We start from the raw sequence: 26574 nt of genomic DNA, 5'->3' as shown, positions 1-26574 counted from the left end.
TCCAGAGCTGCCCTCTTTTATCCTCCCAGAGAATGGGCGTGGGATAATGCAAGGGCTTCTGGGAAAAATTACTTCAACCAATGAACTTGCTCCTCCTAAGCATGCAAGCTCTTCCCCAGGAATTTACAAGCAAAACTCCCAGTAAAGGCTGGAACTAGAGAATTGTCAAGTACCAACTCAGCACTTAGTAAGAACCTAATATCTCATTATCTCATTAGCACTTAGTAAGAACCCAACATCTCCCCCTTTCTTTTGATTTAGAACATAGGGTGGTCATGACCTTGAAACAAAAATCCATCAATATGGGAGGCATTATACATAATTACATAGATTACATAAGCACATAGTAACATAATAACATAGTAACATAGTACATACTAGAAGTATATAACATTTAACATGATCAAATAATCATAAATTTAGAATTTATAAATGTCCATAAGTCCATTGTCCATTAGTCTCATCTTGTATTAGGAAATCCAATGATTCCTCCTGGTTTTAAAGTTCTTTAACAGTCTTCTTATTAGCCATGCTCTTTCAATGTCAGATGTTTCTTAGATTTTCTCCTTTGTTTTAAGGTCTTTCTCTTTTTCTGTCTCTCTCTGATGGATAAGGCAAATACAACTCTTTGGCACCCATCTGATTCCTTCTCCATCTGAAGAAATACAAGCAAATCCTCTCCCCCAGGCAGTTAACCTATCTGGTCCCTTCCATTCACCACTTTCTGGGTCTGTCCACATCATCTGGCGATTATCTAAGGACAGTGGAGCTGCTCGCACTGGACACTGCCCTTCTGGTGGGTTATAAAACCTGTCTGCCGGAGCCAGTGCATCTTTGTCAAAAATTAGAAAATTAATGGTATAGAGAACTAAATTTAGAAGTTCCCTAGGGTTACCTGTGGCTCCCCCTTTCTTTTGTTTTTGGAGGAGTGTCTTAATGTCTCTGTTTCTTCTCTCTACTATTGCCTGACCTTGCGGATTAAAAGGTATTCCAGTAATGTGTAATATACTGTGCACAAAAGTGTACAAAATGTTTAGAACTATATGCAGGTCCATTATCTGTTTTTATTTCTTGTGGCATACCCATAATTGCAAATGCTTGGATAAGGAATTCAGTGACCACTCGGGCTGTCTCTTTTGCTGTTGGCACTGCAAAAGCGAATCCTGAAAAAGTATCTACTACCACGTGGATGAAAGACAGACAACCAAAAGATTTATAGTGGGTCACATCCATTTGCCAGATTTCATTGGGTCTCAAAACACGAGGATTCTTCCCTGGAAGAAGTGTAGGAGCGTGGAAAGGAAGAAAAGCTGTATAGCTTTTTACTATGCTCCTAGCTTCCTCTCTTGTGATTCCAAATTGTAAACGTAAAGCTCGAGCAGCCTGATGATATTTAGAGTTAGATTCTTGTGCTTCTTGAAATAAAGGACTACTGGCTAACATGTTAGAAGGCTATTTGCCTTTGAATTTCCATCAAAAATAGGACCTGGAAGTCCATTATGTGAGTGGACATGCAAGATATAAAGCTTGCCTGGATGTTTTCTCACTTGCTCTTGAAGTTCCTTAAAGAGCTGATAAATATTAGAGGCTGCAAATTTTATTTGGGCTGTGGCAATTCTTTGTACTACACCTACTGAATAGGCTGAATCAGTAATTATATTTATGTCTCCTGGGTAATAAGTAAGAGCTAGCATGATAGCAAATAATTCATTCTGTTGAGTGGACTGAAAAGGAGTCCTGACTACTCTCTTTATGGTTAAATCATGAGAGTATACAGCACAAATATTTTCTTTGGAGGCGTCTGTAAAGATTATTGGTCCTTTAAGAGAAACCTTTTCTTCAAAAATCCATCGCCAATTATGTAGTAGCCGGGTTATCTTTAATGGAGATCTATGTGCAAAATTTGGAGCGGTGGCCAATAAAATTTGCCATTCTGGGATGGTCTCACAGCATACATTAATAAATATTTTTTTTTAAAAAATAACATGCTGTGGAATTTCTTCTCCACCCTCCTTTTGAAAATAGAGACATTTCCTTGTTTCTAGTTCTCTGATGTCTCTTCCATTTGCTATCATTTCACAAATAGCTATGACATTGATTTAGTAATCACATTTACAAGTTCTTTCAATACTCTGATATGCAATTTATCCAGGTTGTCTAATTTGAATTTATGTGAACAAACAATTTTCTTTTCTTCTCTCTTATCCTGGGTTTCAGTTCCATGGCATCCACTTTTCTGTCCTTCCCACTCTGTATATGCCTCCCCTTTTCCATAAAAAGAAAAACAGTAGTATTATTTTCATCATATTATTTACTTCTAAACTTGGAGTGGATGACAACTGCCTCTGAAAGTAAATTCAAATACTTTTGTCTTCTTTTTTAAAATTATCCACTAAAATAACTCACAGATCATGTAAATGGCACAATAGAGAGAATGTCGAGTGTGGAATCAGGAAGACATCTTCCTAAGTTCAAATCTGGCTTTAGACACTATCTTTATGACTCTATTTGCCTTAGTTATCTCATCAATAAAATGAGGTGGAAAGGGAAATGGCAAAGCAGTCCAGGGTTTCTGCCAAGAAAACCCCAAAAAAGGGTCCATAAAGCATTAGACACAACTGAAACAATTGAACAACAAAAATAATTCCCTTACCTCATCAACCAAATTTCTCAATACTCCTCAACAACAGATTTAAATGATACAATTAATCTGTTACAATTAATCAAATTTCCTTTCTATACTTCCCATACATTTTTACTATTTGCATCTACCTTCCATTTCCTTCCAACCAAATGTATCCCCTCTGTCTTCTTTTGAAGTTGAACTCAATACTGATTTTCTCCAAGAACTCTTCTGTCATTGAAACCAACAGATTTGAATATTCCATTTACTTGGTTACCTACTTAATTTGGACTTAACGTATTTCATGTTACCTTATATATTTAATTTGTGTGAATTTTTAAAAATTTCTTTAAGCTAAATAATAAATTTCTTTTTTTAAAAAATCACATTACCTTGTATAGTCTTCTGCAAACAACAGACACACAATAAATGTCTCATTGGTTATATACATAGATATAGATATATACACACACATATATATGTATATATATATATACATATACATATACACATATTCGTGCATTTAGGTTTATTTTGTCTAGATATACTTCTCTAGTGTAGGGAACAATGATGGATAAACCCCACTCTGCCAAAACAAAACACCTTCTCTGCAGCCTACAATTGAAAAGAGTTGAGTAGGGCACTGAAAAGCTATGTGTCTTGCCCCAGTTCATCCAGGCAACATGAGAGACAAAACTTGAAGCCAGTTCTTCTAGAAAAGCTGGCAAGCATAGTTCTCTATCTGTTACACCATGCTGCCTCTCTCATCTAATATGTTTTAGCCAAATAAATTAAATGACAATATTTTTAAATTCTCTAAAAGATACACTACAATATCCTATGACCTATTCATCCCATATCATAACTGCCTTTGTGTATGACTCATTTTCAGCAAGCCATATTTGGAGACAATTTTCTTTTTTCCAATTAAAATCAGAAAGAAAATGTGTGCAGATATATATACTGACATGATTCCCATAAATGCACTGACATGATTTCCATAAAATTGCCTTTCATCCTATTTATACCTTTGCCAAATTGACTGAATTATTTTTCTCATATACCTTATTTCACAATCCACCAAGCACCTTTGTGATGTTGGATTATTTTTTTTTTTACTCTGAGTCTTTAAAACTTCCTGAAATAGTGCAAATATTTATTAAGCATTTATCTTGTGTAAAGCTCTATGTCAGGCACTAGAGAAAACACAAAGTTTAAGTGAAATAAGGCCTCTTTTCTCACCCTAATTTTACTCTAGAAAGGAACTATCATTAAAACCTGTAGTTCTTTTACTTTATATTTCTTCATTCCTATTTAAATTGTCTTCTTTATGATTCCCAGGGAAGAAAAATACCCACCTCACAGCCACATTTACTCATATGGCTCCTATGAAATTGCTCATTTAAATGGTATGTATACAACACATTCTAAATACAATCTTTTCTTTAAAATACATTTTCTATTTGCTTTTCTGCTATAATACCAAAAGTACTCTTATCCTTGCCAAAACCATTCTGAAACCACAATATTTTAGATGACAAAAATAAAGAGAGACATTAACAGCCAATTCTTACTTAACAAAAACAAGGTCTGTGTACTTCAAGTACAATTCACCAACTTGAAAGCTTTGCCCAATTTAGAATTATCTGTCCATTTGTAAAGATTTAGTTATAGGGGAGTATCTGGGTAAATGAGGGGAATTCAGGTGTGAAAACTCTCTGAATGCACAGGACAATTCATTTTTTAAAAAATTGTAATTTGAAGAATTGCCTAGGATACTAAAAAAAAGCATTTGATCCTTGGTTACTGTATGTGTCAAAGGGTGTTGGAACCCAGATTCTTCTGACTTCCAGACTAATCCCCCCATTTATTAATCCCCTGTTAGCTCTCAAATAAAACATTCAGTAAAATAAATATTTGAAGGAATATTTCAGAACAGAATATGCAATATTCTTAAATTTTGATTTTCCCATATAAGTGGAAACATTTTTATTGGAAACAAAATAAAAATGAATAATTAACATTTCTATCTGCTACTCTTTCATTTTCTATTATATGTAAATTACCAATCTGTACAAAAGGAGAAATGTTCCAAATCGTGAAGGTACCTACAAACATGAAATCTCAGTTCCAGGCAGTGTGAAGTCACACATAATGGAAGCGGGCATTATAGGAATGAAATCTAATTTCATATTTTAAAGACTAATTAAAACTAGAAAGCAAATTATACTGGAAAAGAACTTAATATTGCTATTTGCTGAAGAATCCAAAGTTCTAAATCAAGAAATATAAACACTTCGTTTCTGGTTTTGTTTTTAAACAAGTAAAGGATATAAAAGTGCACTCCAAGGTGATGATAATATGAGAGTGAAGCTAAATAAACTTCTAATATGGGAGATTCAAATAGCTGATATCTTTATATGGTTCTTTTATATAATTCCCACAAGGGAATACATATAAGTTCAACTAAAGAAGATATAAAACACTCATTCTGGTTTTCTTGGCCATGATACAGAATCTGTACATGATACAGCAGTAATGATGATACCCAATTTTCACTTTCACCTATGATCACCATGTACAACAGAGTCAGGATTCAAAATGATCATGACAGACTAGAAAGTCAGAACGAATCTTAAAAAATGAAAATCAGTAGGGGTAGTATCAGACGTATGCTTGGATTTAAAAATCTACTTCAAAATGTAATAAACAAGAAGTACAGATAGATAGCAACTTTTCTTAAAAAGTATTGTTAGTGAAAAAGTATAAATAACTTAGACATTCTCAGCAATATAATGATTAAAAAAAAAAAAAAAGAAAAGAAAAAAGAAAAGAAAAGAAAAATCCTAAAGGACTCATGATAAAAAATTTCTATCTACCTCCGGAGAAAGAATTCATGTTATCTGAATACAAACCGAACATACTATTTTTCTCTCTCCCTCCCTCCTTTCCTTTTCATCCTTCCTTCCTTCCTTCCTTCCTTCCTTCCTTCCTTCCTTCCTTCCTTCCTTCCTTCCTTCCTTCCTTCCTTCCTTCCTTCCTTCCTTCCTTCCTTCCTTCCTTCTTTCTTCTTGCTTTCTTTCCAGGATTCTTACAAAGTACTAATATGGAAATGTTTTACATGATTGCACATGAGTAACCTATATCAGATTACTTCACCATCTCAGGAAGGGAAGGAGGGAAGGATAGAATTTGGAACTTAAAACTTACCCCAAAAATGTTAAAATTGTTTTTATGTGTAACTGGGGGGAAACAAAGTATTATTTTTAAAGTATTTTGGAATTATAGGGGATCCCAAGCATTGTCTCATTATAGTGATATAGCAGCTAAAAAAAAAAAAAAAGTGAATGGTGTTCTGCATTGCATTAAGAAACATGGTTTTCAGGAATCAGGCAATGATAGTCTTATCAGTCTTCATCTGGCATGTAGTACTCAGTTCTGCATACTACAGTTTAAGAGTACTGGAAAAACTGGAAAGTTTCCAGAGAAGAGCAACCAGGAAAGAGAAGTATATTGAATACTGAGTATATGAAGATGATTTAAAGGAAACAGGTCTGTTCAGTCCAGAGAAAAGACTGGGTATAGTCATAATATGACTATATTGTATTTGAAAGGGCTGGTATGTAGAGTGATTATACTTGTTCTTTTTGGTTCCAAAGAGCTAAGCCAGGAACAATAGGTAGAAATTACAAATGACTGGATTTGTTGAACTAGATAGCCTCTGTAGTTCTTTCCAATTCTCAAATTCCGTGGTTCTGTGATGTTTTCTTAATCATCTTTCATAAAAATATCCTTGAATTTTCCCCTAAGCATTTAATAAACTTCCCCTTTCCAAATATCTTGAAAATAAATTCCTTGGTATGATGACCTAAAAATTGAGTAGCCTAAAGCATAAACCTCCTTGGTATGTGTGCTTTGTAGGCTCCAGCTGTTGCTCCCATCTTTGTTTACTTTACTATCATTTCTATTTCCTCAAACATTACTTTAGGGACTGTGATGTTAGAACCTAAATGTGGCTCCATGTCCATGGTGGGCAAAAAAATTTATTACAGAAATTTTGACAATCATTGCCATTTTTTTCTGCCTGTTGCTCTTCCAATTTCAACATTAAATGTTCTTGGGGTAAGTTGGCTTAACTGGATCTCTTGTCAAGCTTTCTATAAACTGTTTCCCCTCATGATTTCTCATTGTTTTATGAAGTGATATTGCTCATGATCTTCCAGTGTTCCTCTCCATGAGATTCTTTTGATGCCTTTTATTTAACATCACAGAAATTTCCTGATATGTACACTAGTCTTCCACACTGAATGTTCTTTCCTTTGTAACAAAGAGAAAGTTAAGTAAAAACATACAAGAAAGTTACCATATCTTATAACCTGTACCAGAGTTCCTAATCTCTACACTAAGAAAAAAGATGCATGCTTTTCATCTTCTCCTTTCTGAAGCAAAGATTGTTCATTCTAATCGATAAGTATTTGACTGCCTTTAAACATTTATATTTACAGAATTCTAGTTTATCAATTGTTCCATTCATTCTGTTATTTTACTCCACAGCACTTCATAGGAGTCATCTTGTCTTTCACTTAATTGTTCAAATTCACTATTTTTTGATGGACAATATTTCATTAAAATAATATATAATTTGTTCAAGCATTATCCAAACAATGCACACTGACATTTTTCCAGTATTTTTCCTCACAAATATTTTTTCCCTTACAAATTTTTAAAACAAATTTAAATTGGGGGCAGCTAGGTGGCGCAGTGGATAGAGCACCAGCCTTGAATTCTCCCAGAGACATTATATAATGGAAAATCATTGAACATTTTAATCTTCCCAAACGTATAATTTAGTGGCAATGATCAAAAACATAAAGTATATAAAAGAACTGTAGACTATTATTAGTAATATCATTTGTAAGTGGCATAATATATATTATGTGAGAGACATGGCTACAAATGGGTGGTCTACTTACCATACATTATATATACATATACCATTATACAAATGATGTAAAAGAATTAGAGAAAGTTTAACATGTTGATTTAACACCCTATATAGGACTGAGGGGTAGATATATACAAGACTTGAACAGGATGATGAATTATAGACAGTTGTTATCCATAGCAGTTGAAACAATAGCAATTGTAATGAAATCATATAACCATTTAAGTATACTAAGTAAGTATAAAATTCATGTGACAAATAAATACAAGGAAATGCATGTCATGATAAAAAGATTACTAGTTTATTAATTAATAATAAATAATAATGTTAATTTTTAATTCATGAAGACTATGGAAGAAAATTTTGAATTAAATGCTTAATTAAATTTGTCATATAAATTTCATTTACAGATAAAATGGAATAAAAACTTCATCATATATCATTTGATGGGGTATAAATAAATATATAAGGATGACAAATCTAGTAACTTGTATATAAACTGATGTAGGAAAGAGAACATTTTTTGGCATCACTGTTTCTCTTATACTAAATTGAAGTAAATTATTTATATAGAAATTTACAATGAATACCATGTCATAGTTGATAGAGAGCCAACCTTGGAGTGAAAAAGACTGTGATTCAAGTCTTACTTCTTACCCATACAGATTATGTGACTCCAAACAAATCTCTTAACAGCTTAGTATTTCCAAAGAACTCACAAGACACAAGTTGTGATACTGCTCTCATTGATAAGGAGCATCTTCCCAATGAAAATAATGTATACCAATGAAATCTCAGGTGTGGTTCAGAAAAAATATAAAGTTAGGGAAAACACATCAAAATGTGTTGTAATATAAAGTTACTTATATGTAAGTACTTACTATAAGAGTCTGTAATTTCATCAGTGTGGATACAGATAATAGTTTCTCTATTCATGATTTTCAATAACTGCTCTGGCCAAAAATATAATCAACAACTTGAAATGACTGAATCTCGTTTATCCTCTCTGCACCTCTCTAGGCTGGTTCTTGGAAAATATACATATAGTCCCTTATCAACATAGGCATTACTCAAGAACTTTCCAGTTTGGTAAGACCAGCTAGAATCTGTGTTCCACTGACAGAGGTCTTAAGAGATCAACATCATCTCTGTGCTTCTCATTATGAGAAATTAAAGTTGGATTTAAGCAGAGGATTCTTTATTTCCAATCATGCTGAATGAAAATACTTTCCTCTGCTGACATTTCAATAGCAGAAGAAGGAGCATTTTTATCTTCCATTTTGAAGTCCACTATGTGTATTCGAAACATTAAGAGAAAGAAAAAGACACACACAGAGAGAGAGACACACAGAGAGAAGAAACAAAGAAATGTTACATAAAGTTCTCAATGTTAGTGCTATAGAAAACAGAGTGCATCTGAAGTGGGAGTATGGAAAAGTTATTTATTTGTAAAAATGAAAACAAAAATGAAACAATTTCTGATTTTTTAAGAAGAAACATATTTTGAATGCCTAACTTATAAATTAGTTTTTGTTTGAAATCAATGACAAGGCAGCCAAATAAAGCCACCAAATGGCTAGCAAGTAGATGTGGATTATTTTAAAAAATAGAGAGCTACCACACACAACTAATATCTAGCTTTCCAACAATTACATCCGTATTTTCCTCCTGTATAAAGCAACAAGGCAAATTGACAGAACCAAAGAAAAGACAATTAAATCAAAGCATTGACTTCTCCAATGGAGTAAAGTATAACCAAAACTGGGAGACCTAAATACCCTCACAAAGCAGCTTACATTACACTGTGAAGGTAGGCATAAACTTATGGTACAGAAAGAATTTTTAAAAGCTTGAGGAAATGAATGAAACAAACATGATGGTGGGATCCAAGAACCATATGTTATTATTTTTTCTTCAGGATGAAAAATAAAAATTAAACAAGAGAAATGCAATACGACAAATATTTGAAGAGCAGAAAAGTAAGTGAAATATTAAGGTACAAAGTCCTTACTTATCTATCCAGCACCAGAGTCCTTTGTGTGTTTCTTTTCATCCTACTACGCCAGAGTCATGTATGTGCTTCTTCTCATCCACAAAGATATAGTCATTGAAACTGGTGCCAACATGATGAAATCCCAGAACTATCAGATGCATTGTGGCAGCATATAAAGTTTGCTTGATAAAAGTTCATGGAGTGCCAAAGATGGTTAAGTTATGTAAAGATTGTTGTCATAGTGGACCCTGTTGGCACTAGCTTTAGCAAAATGTGGGAGTAAATTAATGCAGATGTGGAAAAAAAAAAAAAAAAAAGATCGCCATCTTATTCCCTTCCCTTAAGAACAGTAAGTACAATCATTACAATGAATAAATAAAATTATTTTGGCAATTTGCAAAATTAAAATGTAATATGAGAGTTTCTATTACCATAATGCCTGGTACATATTAAGAATTTAAGTGTCTTTCTAGCTATCTATATGATTATTTTATCTATCTTTTTAATTTTATATCATCTACTGATATCCTACCTCATTGCTTAACTGTGAGATGGAAGAATTTAAGGATTAAAAAAAAAATTCTGCCACTATGAAAGTGAAAGGCTCTAAGTAGAGGCTTGGTAATAGACTGTGTGTGCATTGTTGGACTATAAACTTGAGTATGAACAGACTCATAATCAGAAAGCTGGCCACCAGGTGATTGATTTTTTGGGTATGGTAACTCATGAAAATCAACAAACATTTATAAGGCACTTGATAAGTTCCATGCACTGTGCTAGGTATTAAGGACACAAAGACAGAAAATAAAACAATCCCTGCTCTCAAGGATTTTACATTCTAAAACCATCTCTTCAGAGAGTGAGAAAAGAGAGAGAGAAGAGAAAGAGAATTTTTTAAAGTGCTTTCTGTATTTTAGGCACTGTGCTAATCACTGATAATACAAATGTAAGTAAAAAGAAAAACAGCCTTCTACTCTCAAGAAACTTACATTCTAATAATTCTAAGAAGACAGTATATAAAAGAAAGTCAAAAAGCTAGGTAGGATAAGGGAGTTACCCTTGAAATGCAGAGAGATTGTGTACTATGTAGGGAGCACAGGGCCATCCTAATATATGGAAAAATCTAACTGATGCTGAGTGAAATGAATAGAACCAGAAGATCGCTGTACACTTCAATGTTGTATGAAGATGTATTCTGATGGAAGTGGATATCTTCAACATAAAGAAGATCCAACTCACTTCCAGTTGATCAATGATGGACAGAAACAACTACACCCAGAGAAGGAACCCTGGGAAGTGAATGTAAATTGTTAGCACTACTGTCTATCTATCCAGGTTACTTATACCTTCGGAATCTAATACTTAATGTACAACAAGAAAATGGGATTTACACACATATATTGTATCTAGATTATATTGTAACACATGTAAAATGTATGGGATTGCCTGTCATCAAGGGGAGGGAGTCAAGGGAGGGAGGGGATAATTTGGGAAAATGAATACAAGGGATAATGTTATTTTAAAAAAAAATTACTCATGCATATATACTGTCAAAAAATTATAAATAAATAAAATTAAAATAAATAAATTATCTGGCTATACAAATATCTTCCTTTCCTGATGAAGTCAAATTAAGATTTAAGTATGATCCCTAAAGGAATATGGCTAGAGCTTCTAATTTTTTCATTAATTTCAATAATTGCAATGCCACTTATTAGACATCTAAAACTTCATGGATGGCAGTCAAATGGAAAATGATTACATTTTTTTAATTATCTGGCTATACAAATACCTTCCTTTACTGATGAAGTCAAATTAAGATTTAAGTATGATCCCTAAACAAGGAATATGGCTAGAAATAAAGTTATGTGGATGGCAGTCAAATGGGAAATTATTCTATTATTATTTTAATTAAGTTGGTTTAATCAATGAAAAATTTGCTGGCTTTCTGACCAATTTCAGCCTCAGAAACTCAAAACCAAACATAATTGCATTCATAATTAAGATAATCATATTTAAACACAATGAAGTTATTGTTCTTAATATGAGCTGCAGAAGTTTTCACCTTTGTAGCTCTGCCAGAATAATCACGCTGCCATCAACTGTATTTAATTAGCTTAAATGTATTTTTTCAGAGCTTCTGCCTTTCCAGCATAAGCACTATAAAATTTTTGGCTGCCAAATCATAAAGTAAATATGGTTCTCATGTGCATTTTCATGTGGCCAAATAATTCATCATAAATACTTAGCACCATCATTCACATGAAACAGAGGAAGTTCTTCATTTAATTCATGACATGAATCAGATGCAATTTAGCTATTTTTAGTCTTCAATGTTTTTCATATATGTTGTCCAAAACTCCATCTTATTTGAAAATAATATCCAAGGCAGAATTGTTCCCTAGAAATTTAGATTTGGTAATTTTTTTTATTATTCTCTTGATTTGATAGCATTGTAGGATCACAGATCTAAAGTCAGAAGATACTTCAGAAGCCAACTAATCCAAACTCTTCATTGTATCTGGGAAAACTAAGGCCTATGCAGTTTAAGTGACCAACAGATAGTCACAAGAGTAGCAATATTCATTATTCATAACAGGAGAAGGGAGTCATCATTGAGTTTCTTTTGCCCACTAAAGGAAACTAAATAGGTTTCTGTGGGCTAGCCTGGATACTTAAGTACCACTTACTTATGTTTCTTTGGAGAAGGAGATGGTGAGACTAAGGAAAGATATAAAGTTTCTGGCACTGGCACTAAAGGCTCCAGTCAAAATTGGTATTCACCAATCTCTAAGTAGTCCTTGAGTTTTCCTATGTTATAATCTTTTGCTCATATCTTCTAGAATTCCCCCTCCCCCATTTCCATCCACTGAAATTGTTCCCCTCTTTTCAAGCCCAGTTAAAATGCTAGCTTTTTAATTGCAGGCTTTTAAAAAATTGTAGTACAAAAGTTTTCCATTTCTACAAGATCCTTTTCTTGTGATACCTATGAAATCCTAACTAGAATCATTATTTGTGGACACGTTAGCAGAAAAACACTTTATTCATCTCTGTATCTTTCACAACTTATAGAACAGAGCTTTGTACAAAGTAAATAAAATGTTTGCGTGAATTAATAGCATACAATCTAAAGAATCAAAGAATGGAGGGCGGAGCCAAGATGGAGGAGAAGAAACACACGTCTCTGTGAACATCCTCACTCCCTCACAACCAATTAGATAAATTAAGTCTCAGAATTAGCTCAGGACTGATAGATACCATAAGGACTGGAAGCATGACTTACCAGCTGAAGAGAATCTGGAGTTTCAACAGGAAAGGTCAGTTCTCAGGGGAGGAATAAGAGAGACCAGCACAGACGGTGGGGTAGTGGCACACTGCGCCCATTGTGCTGGGAAGGGCTCTGGGATCAGAGAAGCCACTGAGGTAAAGGAATCTGGCACAGGCTGTTAGCTCTTCTCTGCTAATTATTTAGCAGTTCAGAAGAGAAAGCCAAAATATTTTAAAACTCAGATTAGATTGTCCCCTGACCCTGGAGGTGACTCAGCAGATCACGGCACCAGGGGGTGTGGCCTCAGCTACCTCCTGAGAATAGTTAAGAGATTGACAAGTGGGTGGATACGGCCCAAGGCAACACACATTGCCTAGCTTAGCTGGAGGGAGTGGAACTCAGCTTCAGGAAGTCCCAGAGAAGCGGAACCTTTGAACTAGGAACCGCAGTTTCTGGCAGACACTTCCAGTTTGAGCACAGGGGCTTTTCACGTCACCTGCTGCAGACATCCACTCCCCACCCGGACACATAGGCTGGGCTTTGTGCTGTCTTTACTATTCTACGCCCTCGAAGCACAGTAGTGCTAATCACCTCTGAGGCACTTCCAGGGAGGGGGTGGGGAACTCTCTCCCAGAGCTCTATCTTAGCTCAGGCGCAGGAGCCTCTGCATCCATCTGGTCTGGGAGGAAGCTGGTAAAGAAGTAAATAAATAATTTCCTACCCCAGGGACAGACCCCAAAAGATTTTTTTAAATATGAGCAAAAAAGCTAGAAAAACCATAGATTCCTTCTATACAGAGAAAGAGCGGGTATCCAACCCTGAGGAAGTTAACAGCAGAGAGTCAGCAGATAACAACCCAAAGGGGAACGATCCCTGCCCCCATCACATAACTCTCTCCTAGAAGAAACTCTTAAAAAATTGAGGGAGATTGAAGAAAAATGGGGAAAGAAAAGGGAAGCTATGATAGAGAATAACAACGTCCTGAAATTGGAGTTGGAAAAAATAAAGAATTCACAGGAGATGCAGGGAAACAAAATTTATGAATTAGAAAAGGTTAAAAAAAACACAGGAAAGTAGGATTTCTGAATTGGAAAAGATAAAAAAGTCTCAAGAAAATAGAATTTCTGAATTGGAAAAAGAAAATAATTCTCAAAAAAAAAAAATTAGGGAAATGGAAAAAAATTCAATAGAGCAAAATAATTCATTTAAAAACGAAATTGGGCATTTACAAAAAGAACTAAAAACTGTGAAAGAAGAAAATAACTCCTTAAAAGTCAGGATGGAACAAATAGAAATGAATGATTCACAGAGAATCCAAGAATCAGTCAAACAAAACAAAAAAAATGAGAAGCTGGAGAACAACGTCAAATACTTACTGGGAAAATCTATAGACCTGGAAAATAGATCTAGGAGAGATAATCTGCGGATTATTGGACTTCCAGAAAACTATGACCAAAAAAAGAGCCTAGATTCTATTTTACAGGAAATTATCAAAGAGAACTGTCCAGAGATAATAGAAACAGAAGGGAAAGTAGATGTGGAAAGAATTCATCGAACTCCTTCTGAAATAGACCCTAAAAAAAGAACACCACGGAATATAGTGGCTAAGCTGCAGAATTACCACACAAAGGAGAAAATCCTGCAAGCAGCTAGAAAAAAAACAATTTAAATACCAAGGTGCCACAATAAGGGTCACCCAAGATCTGGCTGCCTCCACATTAAAAGATAGAAGGGCCTGGAACCTGATATTCTGTAAGGCAAAAGATCAAGGACTGCAACCAAGAATGAACTACCCAGCTAAGTTTAGCATCTTTTTCCATGGAAGAAGATGGTCATTCAATGAAACAGAGGAATTCTATATGTTTCTAAGAAAAAAACCAGACTTAAACAAAAAATTTGATCTACATCCACAAGACTGAAGAGAAACAGAAAAAGGTACACAGAACCCTTGAGAACTGTAACTCTGTTGTGGGTATATAAAAAATACTCAAGGATAATTTGATTTTACTGATATAAAAGAAAAAAAGGGGGGGTGTAGTAAAGGGAAGGAGGTCGGTTCAGAAAAAGGGGAAGGAGTGATAAAAAGAGGGAAACTACATCCCAGGAAGAGGCATAGAAAACACACCATATCTGAGGGAACTTAGTGAGGGGGAGAATCATTGTGTGAATCTTACTCTCATCAGGAGAGGCTCAAAGAGTAAATAATTAACATATTTGTTTTTCAGAGAATTTTCTCTCACCTCATTAAAAGGGGGGAGAGGAAAATGGAAAAGGAAAAGGAGAATAAGTGAAGGGACTTGGAGGGAGGGGGGAGGGATCCTAAAAAAAAAAAAAAAAAAGAGGGAGGGTTGCGGCGTCACAAGGGGGGTCTATAAATTAAATATCGGGGAGGGGGATCAGGGGGTCAAGGGAAAAAAGCATAATCTGGGGATAATACGATGGCAGGAAATACAGAATTAGTAATTTTAACTGTAAATGTAAATGGGATGAACGATCCCATCAAATGGAGACGGATAGCAGATTGGATCAAAAAGCAGAACCCTACAATATGTTGCCTACAGGAAACACACTTAAAGCAGGGAGATACATACAGAATAAAGGTAAAATGTTGGAACAGAGCCTATTATGCTTCAGGTAAAGCCAAAAAAGCAGGGGTAGCTATCCTTATCTCAGATCAAGCAAAAGCAGAAGTAGATCTCGTTAAAAAAGATAAGGAAGGAAACTATATCCTGCTGAAAGGTAGCATAAATAATGAAGCCATATCAATACTAAACATATATGCACCAAGTGGTATAGCATCTAACTTTCTAAAGGAAAAGTTAAGAGAACTGCAAGAAGAAATAGACAGTAAAACTATAATAGTGCGAGATCTCAACCTTGCACTCTCAGATTTAGACAAATCAAACCACAAAACAAACAAGAAAGAAATTAAAAAAGTAAATAGAATATTAGAAAAACTAGGTATGACAGACCTTTGGAGAAAACTGAATGGCAATAGAAAGGAATATACTTTCTTCTCAGCAGTTCATGGATCCTATACAAAAATTGACCATATATTAGGACATAAAGATCTCAAAATTAAATGTAGGAAGGCAGAAATAATAAATGCCTTCTTCTCAGATCACAATGCAATAAAAGCTACATTCAGTAAAAAGTTAGGGGTAAATAGACCAAAAAGTAATTGGAAACTGAATAATCTCATCTTAAAGAATGACTGGGTGAAAGAGCAAATTATAGAAACAATTAACAATTTCACCCAAGATAATGACAATGATGAGACATCATATCAAAATCTTTGGGATGCAGCTAAAGCAGTAATAAGGGGAAATTTTATATCTTTAGAGGCTTATTTGAAGAAAATAGAGAAAGAGAAGATTAACGAATTGGGCTTACAACTTAAAAGGCTAGAAAAAGACCAAATTATAAACCCCCAACCAAAAATTAAACTCGAAATACAAAAATTAAAAGGAGAAATCAATAAAATTGAAAGTAAAAAAACTATTGAATTAATAAATAAAACCAAGAGTTGGTTTTATGAAAAAGCCAACAAAATAGATAAACCTTTGGTAAATTTGATCAAAAAAAAGAAAGAGGAAAATCAAATTGATAGTCTTACAAATGAAAAGGGGGATCTTTCCACCAATGAAGAGGAAATTAGAGAAATAATAAGGAGTTACTTTGCCCAACTTTATGCCAATAAATTTGATAACTTAAGTGAAATGGATGACTTCCTCCAAAAATATAGGCTCCCTAGATTAACAGAGGAGGAGATAAATTGCTTAAATAGTCCCATTTCAGAAAAAGAAATAGAACAAGCTATTAATCAACTCCCCAGGAAAAAATCCCCAGGGCCAGATGGATTCACATGTGAATTCTACCAAACATTTAAAGAACAATTAGCCCCAATGTTATATAAATTATTTGAAAAAATAAGGGATGAAGGAGTCCTACCAAACTCCTTTTATGACACAGACATGGTACTGATACCTAAACCAGGTAGATCGAAAACTGAGAAAGAAAATTATAGACCAATCTCCTTAATGAATATTGATGCTAAAATCTTAAATAAGATATTAGCAAAAAGACTTCAGAAAATCATCTCCAAGATAATACACTATGATCAAGTAGGATTTATTCCAGGAATGCAGGGCTGGTTTAATATTAGGAAAACTATTAATATAATTGAACATATTAATAATCAAATTAATAAGAACCATATGATCATCTCAATAGATGCAGAAAAAGCATTTGACAAAATCCAACATCCATTCCTACTAAAAACTCTTGAGAGTATAGGAATAAATGGACTATTCCTTAGAATAATCAGGAGCATATATTTAAGACCTTCAGTAAGCATAATATGCAATAGAAATAAACTGCAACCTTTCCCAGTAAGATCAGGAGTGAAACAAGGTTGCCCACTATCACCATTACTATTCAATATAGTACTAGAAACGCTAGCCTCGGCAATAAGAGCCGAGAAAGAGATTCAAGGAATTAGAGTAGGAAATGAGGAAATTAAACTATCACTTTTTGCAGATGACATGATGGTATACTTAGAGAACCCCAAAGACTCTGCTAAAAAGCTACTAGAAATAATTCAAAATTTCAGCAAAGTGGCAGGATACAAAATAAATCCACATAAATCCTCAGCATTTTTATATATCACTAACAAAATGCAACAGCAAGAGATACAAAGAGAAATTCCATTCCAAACAAATGTTGAGAGTATAAAATATTTGGGAATCCATCTACCAAAGAAAAGTCAGGAATTATATGAGAAAAATTACAAAACGCTTGCCACAAAAATAAAATCAGATTTAAATAATTGGAAAGACATTCAGTGCTCTTGGATAGGCCGAGTGAATATAATAAAGATGACAATACTCCCCAAACTAATCTATTTATTTAGTGCTATACCAATCAGACTCCCAAGAAACTATTTCAATGACCTAGAAAAAATAACAATAAAATTCATATGGAAGAATAAAAGGTCGAGAATTGCAAGGGAACTAATGAAAAAAAACTCAGAGGAAGGTGGTCTAAGTGTACCTGATCTAAAGCTATATTATATAGCAGCAGTCACCAAAACCATTTGGTATTGGCTAAGAAATAGACTGGTAGATCAGTGGAACAGATTAGATACAAAGGACAAAAAAGGGTACATCTATAGCAATCTAATCTTTGACAAACCCAAAGATTCCAACATTAGGGATAAAAATTCATTATTCGGAAAAAACTGTTGGGAAAACTGGAAATTAGTATGGCAGAAATTAGATATGGATCCACACTTAACACCATATACCAAGATAAGATCAAAATGGGTCCATGATTTAGGCATAAAGAGGGAGATAATAAATAGATTAGAGGAACAGAGGATAATCTACCTCTCAGACTTGTGGAGGAGGAAGGAATTTATGACCAGAGGAGAACTAGAGATCATTATTGATCACAAAATAGAAGATTTTGATTACATCAAACTAAAAAGTTTCTGTACAAATAATACTAATGCAAACAAGATTAGAAGGGAAGTAACAAATTGGGAAAATATTTTTAAAAACAAAGGTTCTGACAAAGGTCTCATTTCCAAAATATATAGAGAACTGACCCTAATTTATAAGAAACCGATACATTCTCCAATTGATAAATGGTCAAAGGATATGAACAGACAATTCTCAGAGGAAGAAATCGAAACTATATCCACTCACATGAAAGAGTGTTCCAAATCACTACTGATCAGAGAAATGCAAATTAAGACCACTCTGAGATACCACTACACACCTGTCAGATTGGCTAAGATGACAGGAACAAATAATGATAAATGTTGGAGGGGATGTGGGGAAATTGGGACACTAATACATTGCTGGTGGAGTTGCGAAAGAATCCAGCCATTCTGGAGAGCAATCTGGAACTATGCCCAAAAAGTTATCAAACTGTGCATACCCTTTGACCCAGCAGCGCTACTACTGGGATTATATCCCAAAGAAATACTAAAGAGCGGAAAGAGACATATATGTGCCAAAATGTTTGTGGCAGCTCTTTTTGTTGTAGCTAGAAACTGGAAGATGAATGGATGTCCACCAGTTGGAGAATGGTTGGGTAAATTGTGGTATATGAAGATTATGGAGTATTATTGCTCTGTAAGAAATGACCAGCAGGAGGAATACAGAGAGGCCTGGAGAGACTTAAATCAACTGATGCTGAGTGAAATGAGCAGAACCAGAAGATCACTGTACACTTCAACAACAATACTGTATGAGGATGTATTCTGATGGAAGTGGAAATCTTCAACATAAAGAAGATCCAACTCACTTCCAGTTGATCAATGATGGACAGAGGTAGCTACACCCAGAGAAGAAACACTGGGAAGTGAATGTAAATTGTTAGCACTAATATCTGTCTGCCCAGGTTGCATGTACCTTCGGATTCTAATGTTTATTGTGCAACAAGAAAATGATATTCACACACATGTATTGTACCTAGACTATATTGTAATACATGTAAAATGTATGGGATTGCCTGTCAATGCGGGGAGGGAATAGAGGGAGGGGGGGTAATTTGGAAAAATGAATACAAGGGATAATATTATAAATATATATATATATATATATAATAAAAAAATTTAAAAAAAAAGATAAAAAAAAAAAAAAGAATCAAAGAATGTCAAATTCAAAAACAATATCAGAGGTCAGATGAAAAAGAATATCAGAAGTCATCTAATGTAACTCCTACCTGACCATACTGCAACTAAATTCCAGGTTTATTCTTTGGAAATTATGTTAATACTAAACCAACAGATATCAAAGCACATTTACTCTTCTACTCTGATTGCAGCATTTTTTTCCTAATCTTAACATCTGTAGATGCAGTGTTTTAATAATGTAAAGCTACAATGGGAATGAATAATTTATAAAGTTTAGACACCTAGCATATTCTGAATCACTATCTGTGAGACAAAATAAAAGAATTTTGAGTTTTCATGGTTTCAAAATCTCTACAGGAGTTCTAAAGAGCTAAACTTCCCTGGGACCTGCAATGGAATGGAATAGTCAGCCAAGCATTTTGAATACCCTTTAATAATTGAAAACTTGCTGATCAATGAAATTGTTAATCATGATTCTAGAGGAACAGTGAGGAAGAATGCCATCTATCTCTTGACAGAGGGATGATGAACAAAATAAGCTGAATGAGACACTCAATTTTGAATATGGCTAATGTGATAACTGGATTTGTTTGATTATGTATATTCTTTTCCATGGTTTTCTAACTCTGTTATTTTTTTTTCCCTTTTATGTGTGGAAGTAAAGGGAAAAATACTAATTCTTGATAACTGGAAAAAAAAAAAAAAAAAAAAAAACTTGAAAAACCAAAAGAAAAAATAACTGAAAACCTGGTTAGTATAGGATGTTATAGAATAAGAGAGCCAGAAATCATTCAATATAATAACAACTAAATGAATGATTACATAATAGTACAAACATGAAATAACAAACAAGATTACAGAAAAGTATGAGCTAAATCAAGATCTGAATTACAATGGCTTTTTTGAGCTGATCTAGGGTTGCTAGTAAATTTTCTTTTCCCCATTACAACTACTACAAGATTTCAAAGAATTTTACAAAGCTTTTTTTGCCTCTGACAGCTTAGAAGGGCATAATTCCATTAAGATTCTTAAATTTCACAAATATCTTCATCATCTCAGGAATCTTTGCTTCATCAGAGCCTAATTCTGGAGTCCTAGTGATTAAAGATGATTTTAAGACAAGAGAGACTTCAAAGCTGCTTACAAAAGAATAAATTTCTCTTTTAGCAATCACTTTACTATTTTCTAGACTTCAAGTTTATCCATAGAGGAAGGAATTTCACAACTTTTTTTTCCTCACAGTTTTAAGGAAAAATATCATATCAAACAATGAAAGTCAATACTTATCTAGATAGTTATCTCAAACAGCATTTTTGTGAGAGGGGGGGGGGAAAGTGCAAAAGATTAAATCCATTACATGACCACTTTCATGCTATACATGCACTACATGATTTAACTATAATAACATAAACATGGGGTTGAAAGCACCCCACATATTTAGTCTAGATAAATTAATTACATGAGAAATCCCAATCAATCACTTATAGAAATTAGACTGAAATGTCATCTGAAATGGAATTAACATAAGAATTGAATTTAGAGCAAAGAAATTTAGCAATGCTCTAGGAATTACTATAAATTATCAAATGAATTAAGAAGAAATGGAATTCCAGAAATGAGAGTTGGTGTTACTTTCCAACACACCTCTGAGGAAGAACCACTTAGAAGGAAATGAAAAACTTGGCTGCAGACTTCTCCAGGTCTCCTTTGCCCTCCCCAATTCCTTTGATCAGAAGAGGAATTTACAAATTTCAAAATATCTGGAGGGTTTGGGACCACCCATCTTCTTATTGGTACCTGCCCAAACACAGATTAGACTCAATTCTACTGCAAATAATTCAGCAAAGAAATTATACTAAGACTAAGAAGAACTTCTTGAGTGTTCCCCCTCCCCAAGAGAGAGAAAAAAACACTTTCAGTAACCAAGAGTTATGTTACTCCTCCACCTAATTCTCCCTGGAAAATATATACATTTTTAGAAAAGAATGTCATTTATTTTTTTGAGGGGGGGAGGCAGGGAGGAAGAGATGGAATGCTTTATACCAATTGTTAACTGTACTATTTCAGTGAATATTGTGCCACAGTTCTCTTTTAATGTCCTGACCCAGTTTCCCTAATTGTCCTATTCAGTTACTCTGCCTCATGTTATAACCATTCCCTCTTAATGTTAAGATAAAGGTCTTATATCTTAGACCTTAGGCTATAGTCATTCCCTCTTAATGTTTGATGGGATAAAGGTCTTTATCCATTTTAGACATCATTAGAATATCAGGAGCCTCTCCAGTACCTCCCTCCATTTTGCCTGCCTCCATTATGTCATCCTCATCCTAGGTTCTTCCCCCCCATTAGATTATCCCCATCCAGGTACCTCCCCCATTATGTCATTATTCTTGTTACCCAATAAAAGAATCTTGTTATGGACATTCACTGCTAGATTCTTTCAGAAGATAATCTCATTCCATTTGGTCCCAGTAAGTCTCTCCATTTAATAAATTTTGTATTAAATAATGTCTAATCTCTATCTTGCTCAGTTTCTCTGGCATTACAATAGCTCTTTCTAAAATGAACTTGTCTTATTAAATCTTTATTGTTGAGGATAAATTATTCTTAATTCTTCTCTATTACTTAAACTTTCTCCCTCAAAGATCTCATATATGCTTATAACTTTGATATGGATGATTTCATGCTATACTTAAGGACTAGAGTGAAAAAGGCTGGAGCAAAGAGGCTGATCCAGGTTCCCAGACATTTGGAACCTTCTTAAGACTGAAAGAGATCAGATACATTGACAATAGATCAGAGACATAGAGAGGCATATAGAGAGAAACTGAGAAAAAATGTGCATTTATTATGCACTTACTCTGTGCCAGGTATTGTGCTAAGTGATAGAAATACATGAAAACCAAATAGCTCCTACTTTTAAAAGGCTCACAATCTAATAGAGGAGGACTAAATTCTATAAATGAAAACTAGAAAGGGAGAAGTGAAGAAATCCAACTAGTGAGAATGTGTAGCAGTTTGGAGAATCAGTTGACCTGAAAGGGAAGCAAGTATGCCTCAGTCGACTTACATAATGGCAATCCTAGTCAAGGATTCAGTAATCAGAAGAGCAGACTCAAGGCATAGGAATCACAAAAAATGGGCAAGGCTGCTAATGAGTACGTAGAACACTGCAAAGAGTGAATTACTTTAAAAATGCTTCATTATTAGCATTTTATCTCAAGAATACAAGGTAGAAATAGAAGGGAGAGAAGTGGAGGTCCTTTATCACTGGCATTGTGTCATGAGATTTGTCAAGCACTGGAAAAAGAAAGTCACATTAAGACCCTAACAACAAGGAATCAGCAGAGACCAAGAAAGCCAAAGAATGAAACAAGTTATTGTTATGTTAATACAGTTGTACTGTTACTGGGATGCAAGAGGAATCTGCACCTCCTTCCCAACACACTTAGTCTATATGTATGCCTATATCAAGTCTCCTATCTTTAACTTATTCTCTCTGTAGTCACTAAAACAATTTCCCATTCTTTTATTTTCCTTTTCTTTTTTATATAACTTGTTCATACATATTTATTTGTTGTTTCTCCCATTAAATTTTCACTTCCTTGAGGGGCACAGACTCTTTGTCTCTCTTCCCCCCTCCTTCCTCTCTCATTCTCTCTCTCTCTCTCTCTCTCTCTCTCTCTCTCTCTCTCTCTCTCGCTCTCTCTCTTTCTCTCTCTTTCTAGCATTTAGCACAGGACCTGATACAAAGAAGGCACTTTATAAATATTAATCAACCAATTGCTTGGACAGAGCATATGCAGTATTATGCTACTATTTGTCATTGACACTACAATAGAAAAGACTATCAAATCCAAAACTTGTTCTCCTTTGGCAACCACTCCTCTATTTATTTTATCTTTTCTTAATAGAATGTAAGCTCCTTGAAAGCAGGGAATAGTCCCTTGTAAATAAATTATCTCCTGCATTTAACACATATAAGTTTTGTTTACCATGTGCTTAGTTAAAAAAAAATTAATAAGTGCTTTTACATTCATTCACTCATTCATCCATCTGAAACTTACATTGAAAGCTGAGAAGGGATTAAAGCAGAACAATGTCCATTAACATCATAATTGGAACAAAATAGGATGTAACCTAAGTATTTACAAATTCTTATATCAAGAATTTTCAAGAGAGGATTTTTGTAGAAGGTCAGAAGTATAGGGCATCTTTAAGGAATTGTATGACAAAAATCATAGATGATAACCATGTGGCAAGAGTAAGAGATAAGAAGGTTGTTTCAGTTGTATCCTAGACCTTGGAAAAAATTGAGGAAAACTTTCAATATTTTGGATAGACCACCCTACCTCCCACTACTCCACAAGGAACTTTTAATAGAACATGGACAAGATTCCAAAAGGATAGGCTTACAATTTGCATTGTTTGAGAGAACTTATGAAGGAATGAATGAATTCATGATCCATTTGAATAGTTGGAAAGAAAATTGGATTCAAAGTATGCATGTACAGCAGATTTGGTCCTTATAGTTTTAAGTTAGTTATATAAACTCAAATATAGTACCAAGATAAATCCATTACTCTTTGACTCTTGGAGGCAATAATGTAAGGAGGCAAGGAGGTCTGGGAGGATCATATTTTTCAACTATTCTGAATATTTCTATTTAGATTTCATATTCTTACCTCAAATTTAACACATATTTAACTGAACACATCATTTCATCCTCTAAAACTCTTCCTTCTAACTTCCTTATTCCTTATTACTGCTAGGCCCATCATCCTCTCAGGCTATAAACATTGACAGCATATTTGATTAATTTTTCTCCCTCTTTTAGGACCTCATTCTCCACATTCTTCCATTTCCTCATAATAAATATTTAATTCCTCCCTTCCTTCCCATTTCCACTCCTACCAGCACAGCTTAAAAAGCATTTTCTCACAAGCTTGTCTTGTAATATCACCTTAAATTAGTTTCCAAGCCCAATATCTTGCCCCTACAATCACCCTTCTTATTGACAATATATTAATTTTCTTTTAAGTGTCACTTTCATTAAGTCACACCTATAACTCAAAACCAGTAATGACTCTGCATTACTTACAGGATAAACTTAAAACCAATTGGCATGACCTGAAACTCTTCATAATCTGATCCACCCAAATTTTCTAGCCTTACTTTTTCCTGATCCTCTATATAAATCTTTAATTCCAGCCTAAGTACTCTAAAATAAAATTTATCAATATGCAAATATACCTTAATTCAGTCTGCTTTGGATCTTCTTAAAAGATGATTAAATGGATTAAGCTCTTCTTACTACCAGAAATTCCTCACTCTATTGTATGCATTCCACATTCATGGGATCATAGAACTAAAAAGAACTTTAAATCTCATCCAACTTTATCATTTTGCAAGTAGATAAACTGAAGCCCTGAGAGATTAAAGTGACTAGGCTGAACGTTCTTTTTGCTCTACCACACTGATAACACTATCTAGTACTTAACATATTTTAGTTGTTAAATGAGATGAGTGGTGATTTATTATTTACTTATTGAATGGGAAACAGTCCTGTAAAATAACCTATTGATTATTATAATTTTGATTTTTATAGAACAAAATTCCAGATTACACAATAAAACAATAATGCAGTAACAATAGAACCTTGAGTTTATAATTGCTGAATTCAAAAGTACTCACAGGTTCTCCTCGTGGGCCTTCTGGTCCTGGAGCACCTCGGTGTCCTGTTTCTCCCTTTTAAGTTATATGACAAAGGACAAGTAGAAAAGTCATTTCAAGGTAATTTTTATGACGTGGAGCAGAGAGTGACAAATAATATGATTTTTAAAAGTCTATTAGAATTATCATCTTTGATTGGCTTACATTCACAAAACAAACACGTTTACAGTATTGCAAAATTACCACACTTTGATTATCCAAATTACTATTTAATATCATATAATAAAGCAGATAATAGCAATTATTAATGAAATACTGTAGTTATTTATATTCAAATTTCTGAATGTAACTACAATGAGCTACTTTGCATTTTCATTGTAAATGTCACAAATATTATAAGTGATTATATATAATTTTCCTGCAGTCTGCTATTCCTCATGTATATTACTCCATCTCTCCTGCTTTCTTCACTATAGGTTTCCCTCCTTCTCCTCCTTATATCTCTGCCTCTTAAACTCCCTAGTTTTCTGTAGTGCTCAGTTCAAAATGAGGTCTTTCCTCATCCCCTATTGGTACTAAGTGGCTTCACCTCAAAATGACTTCAATGACTTTAGGCAGCCCCCATCTCACAAATCCAATTCATGTACAGATCAAATCATCACCCTTAAGATGCCATTGCTCCTCTCTGAGAAAGATGAATAATAACAACAATATTGTATGTATGTATTTGTTTTGAATATGCTTTAAATATACTTAACACATGTTTTTGTTTTGTTTTTCTCTATGGGACAATGTAAACTTCTTGAGATCAAGGACTATTGCTAATTTGGTCTTTGTATTCCCAATACCTATTATAGTGTTCAATGCATATTAGGCAAAATTATCTGTTGACTGATTGATAAACCAACTAGATCAATTCAATAAGAACAAAGCATTTATGTTGTACACAAAGCTAGATACTGTGTAAATGGTTGGGATACAAAAGAAACTCCACATGTGTAACCATTGCTATCTTTTAAGAGCTTTCATTGTACTGAGGGGATACAACAACAACTGAGAGGATACATATAAAAGTAAATTCAAAGGATGCACAAAACATGCAAATAGATTTCGGTAAAACAAAATGGAGTGAAGGTTAGGAAAGGCCTTATGATTAATAACTGACAATATTATATTGATTCAAAGTTTATTCTTTTTTGACCTATTCCTGTACCTCCTTAAAACAGCATTTTAATTTTTAAATGTTTGACTCAAGATTAATGTATCAAAATATTTGGAAACATCCTATTCTCCCAGACCTGAGGCCCAGCAAGCAAAAATTCTTTGCTCTTTGAAATAATGTCTCCCTTTGGCAGAGTATATTGCTTTGACCAGAATCAGATATTCACTGAGGGAGTTTCCCCTATTTCCCAGGGACCTGAGAATCAGA

The 26574-nt window shown here is 34.1% G+C and overlaps 1 protein-coding gene across 1 annotated transcript in view; it reads right to left on the bottom strand.

Annotated features, from left to right (window-relative positions):
- COL21A1 (collagen type XXI alpha 1 chain) overlaps positions 1-26574 on the bottom strand; it is a 246431-nt gene that overhangs the window by 42341 nt on the left and 177516 nt on the right. Inside the window, 1 exon segment of the mRNA XM_074310626.1 lies at positions 25167-25220. Within this exon segment, the coding sequence (XP_074166727.1) occupies positions 25167-25220 (54 nt within the window).

The sequence above is a fragment of the Sminthopsis crassicaudata genome, chromosome 4 (genome assembly GCF_048593235.1).
Source record: "Sminthopsis crassicaudata isolate SCR6 chromosome 4, ASM4859323v1, whole genome shotgun sequence".
NCBI classification, from domain to species: Eukaryota; Metazoa; Chordata; class Mammalia; order Dasyuromorphia; family Dasyuridae; genus Sminthopsis; species Sminthopsis crassicaudata.
Note: the sequence above shows the minus strand (reverse complement) of the source record. Positions and strands in the feature narration are given on the sequence as shown.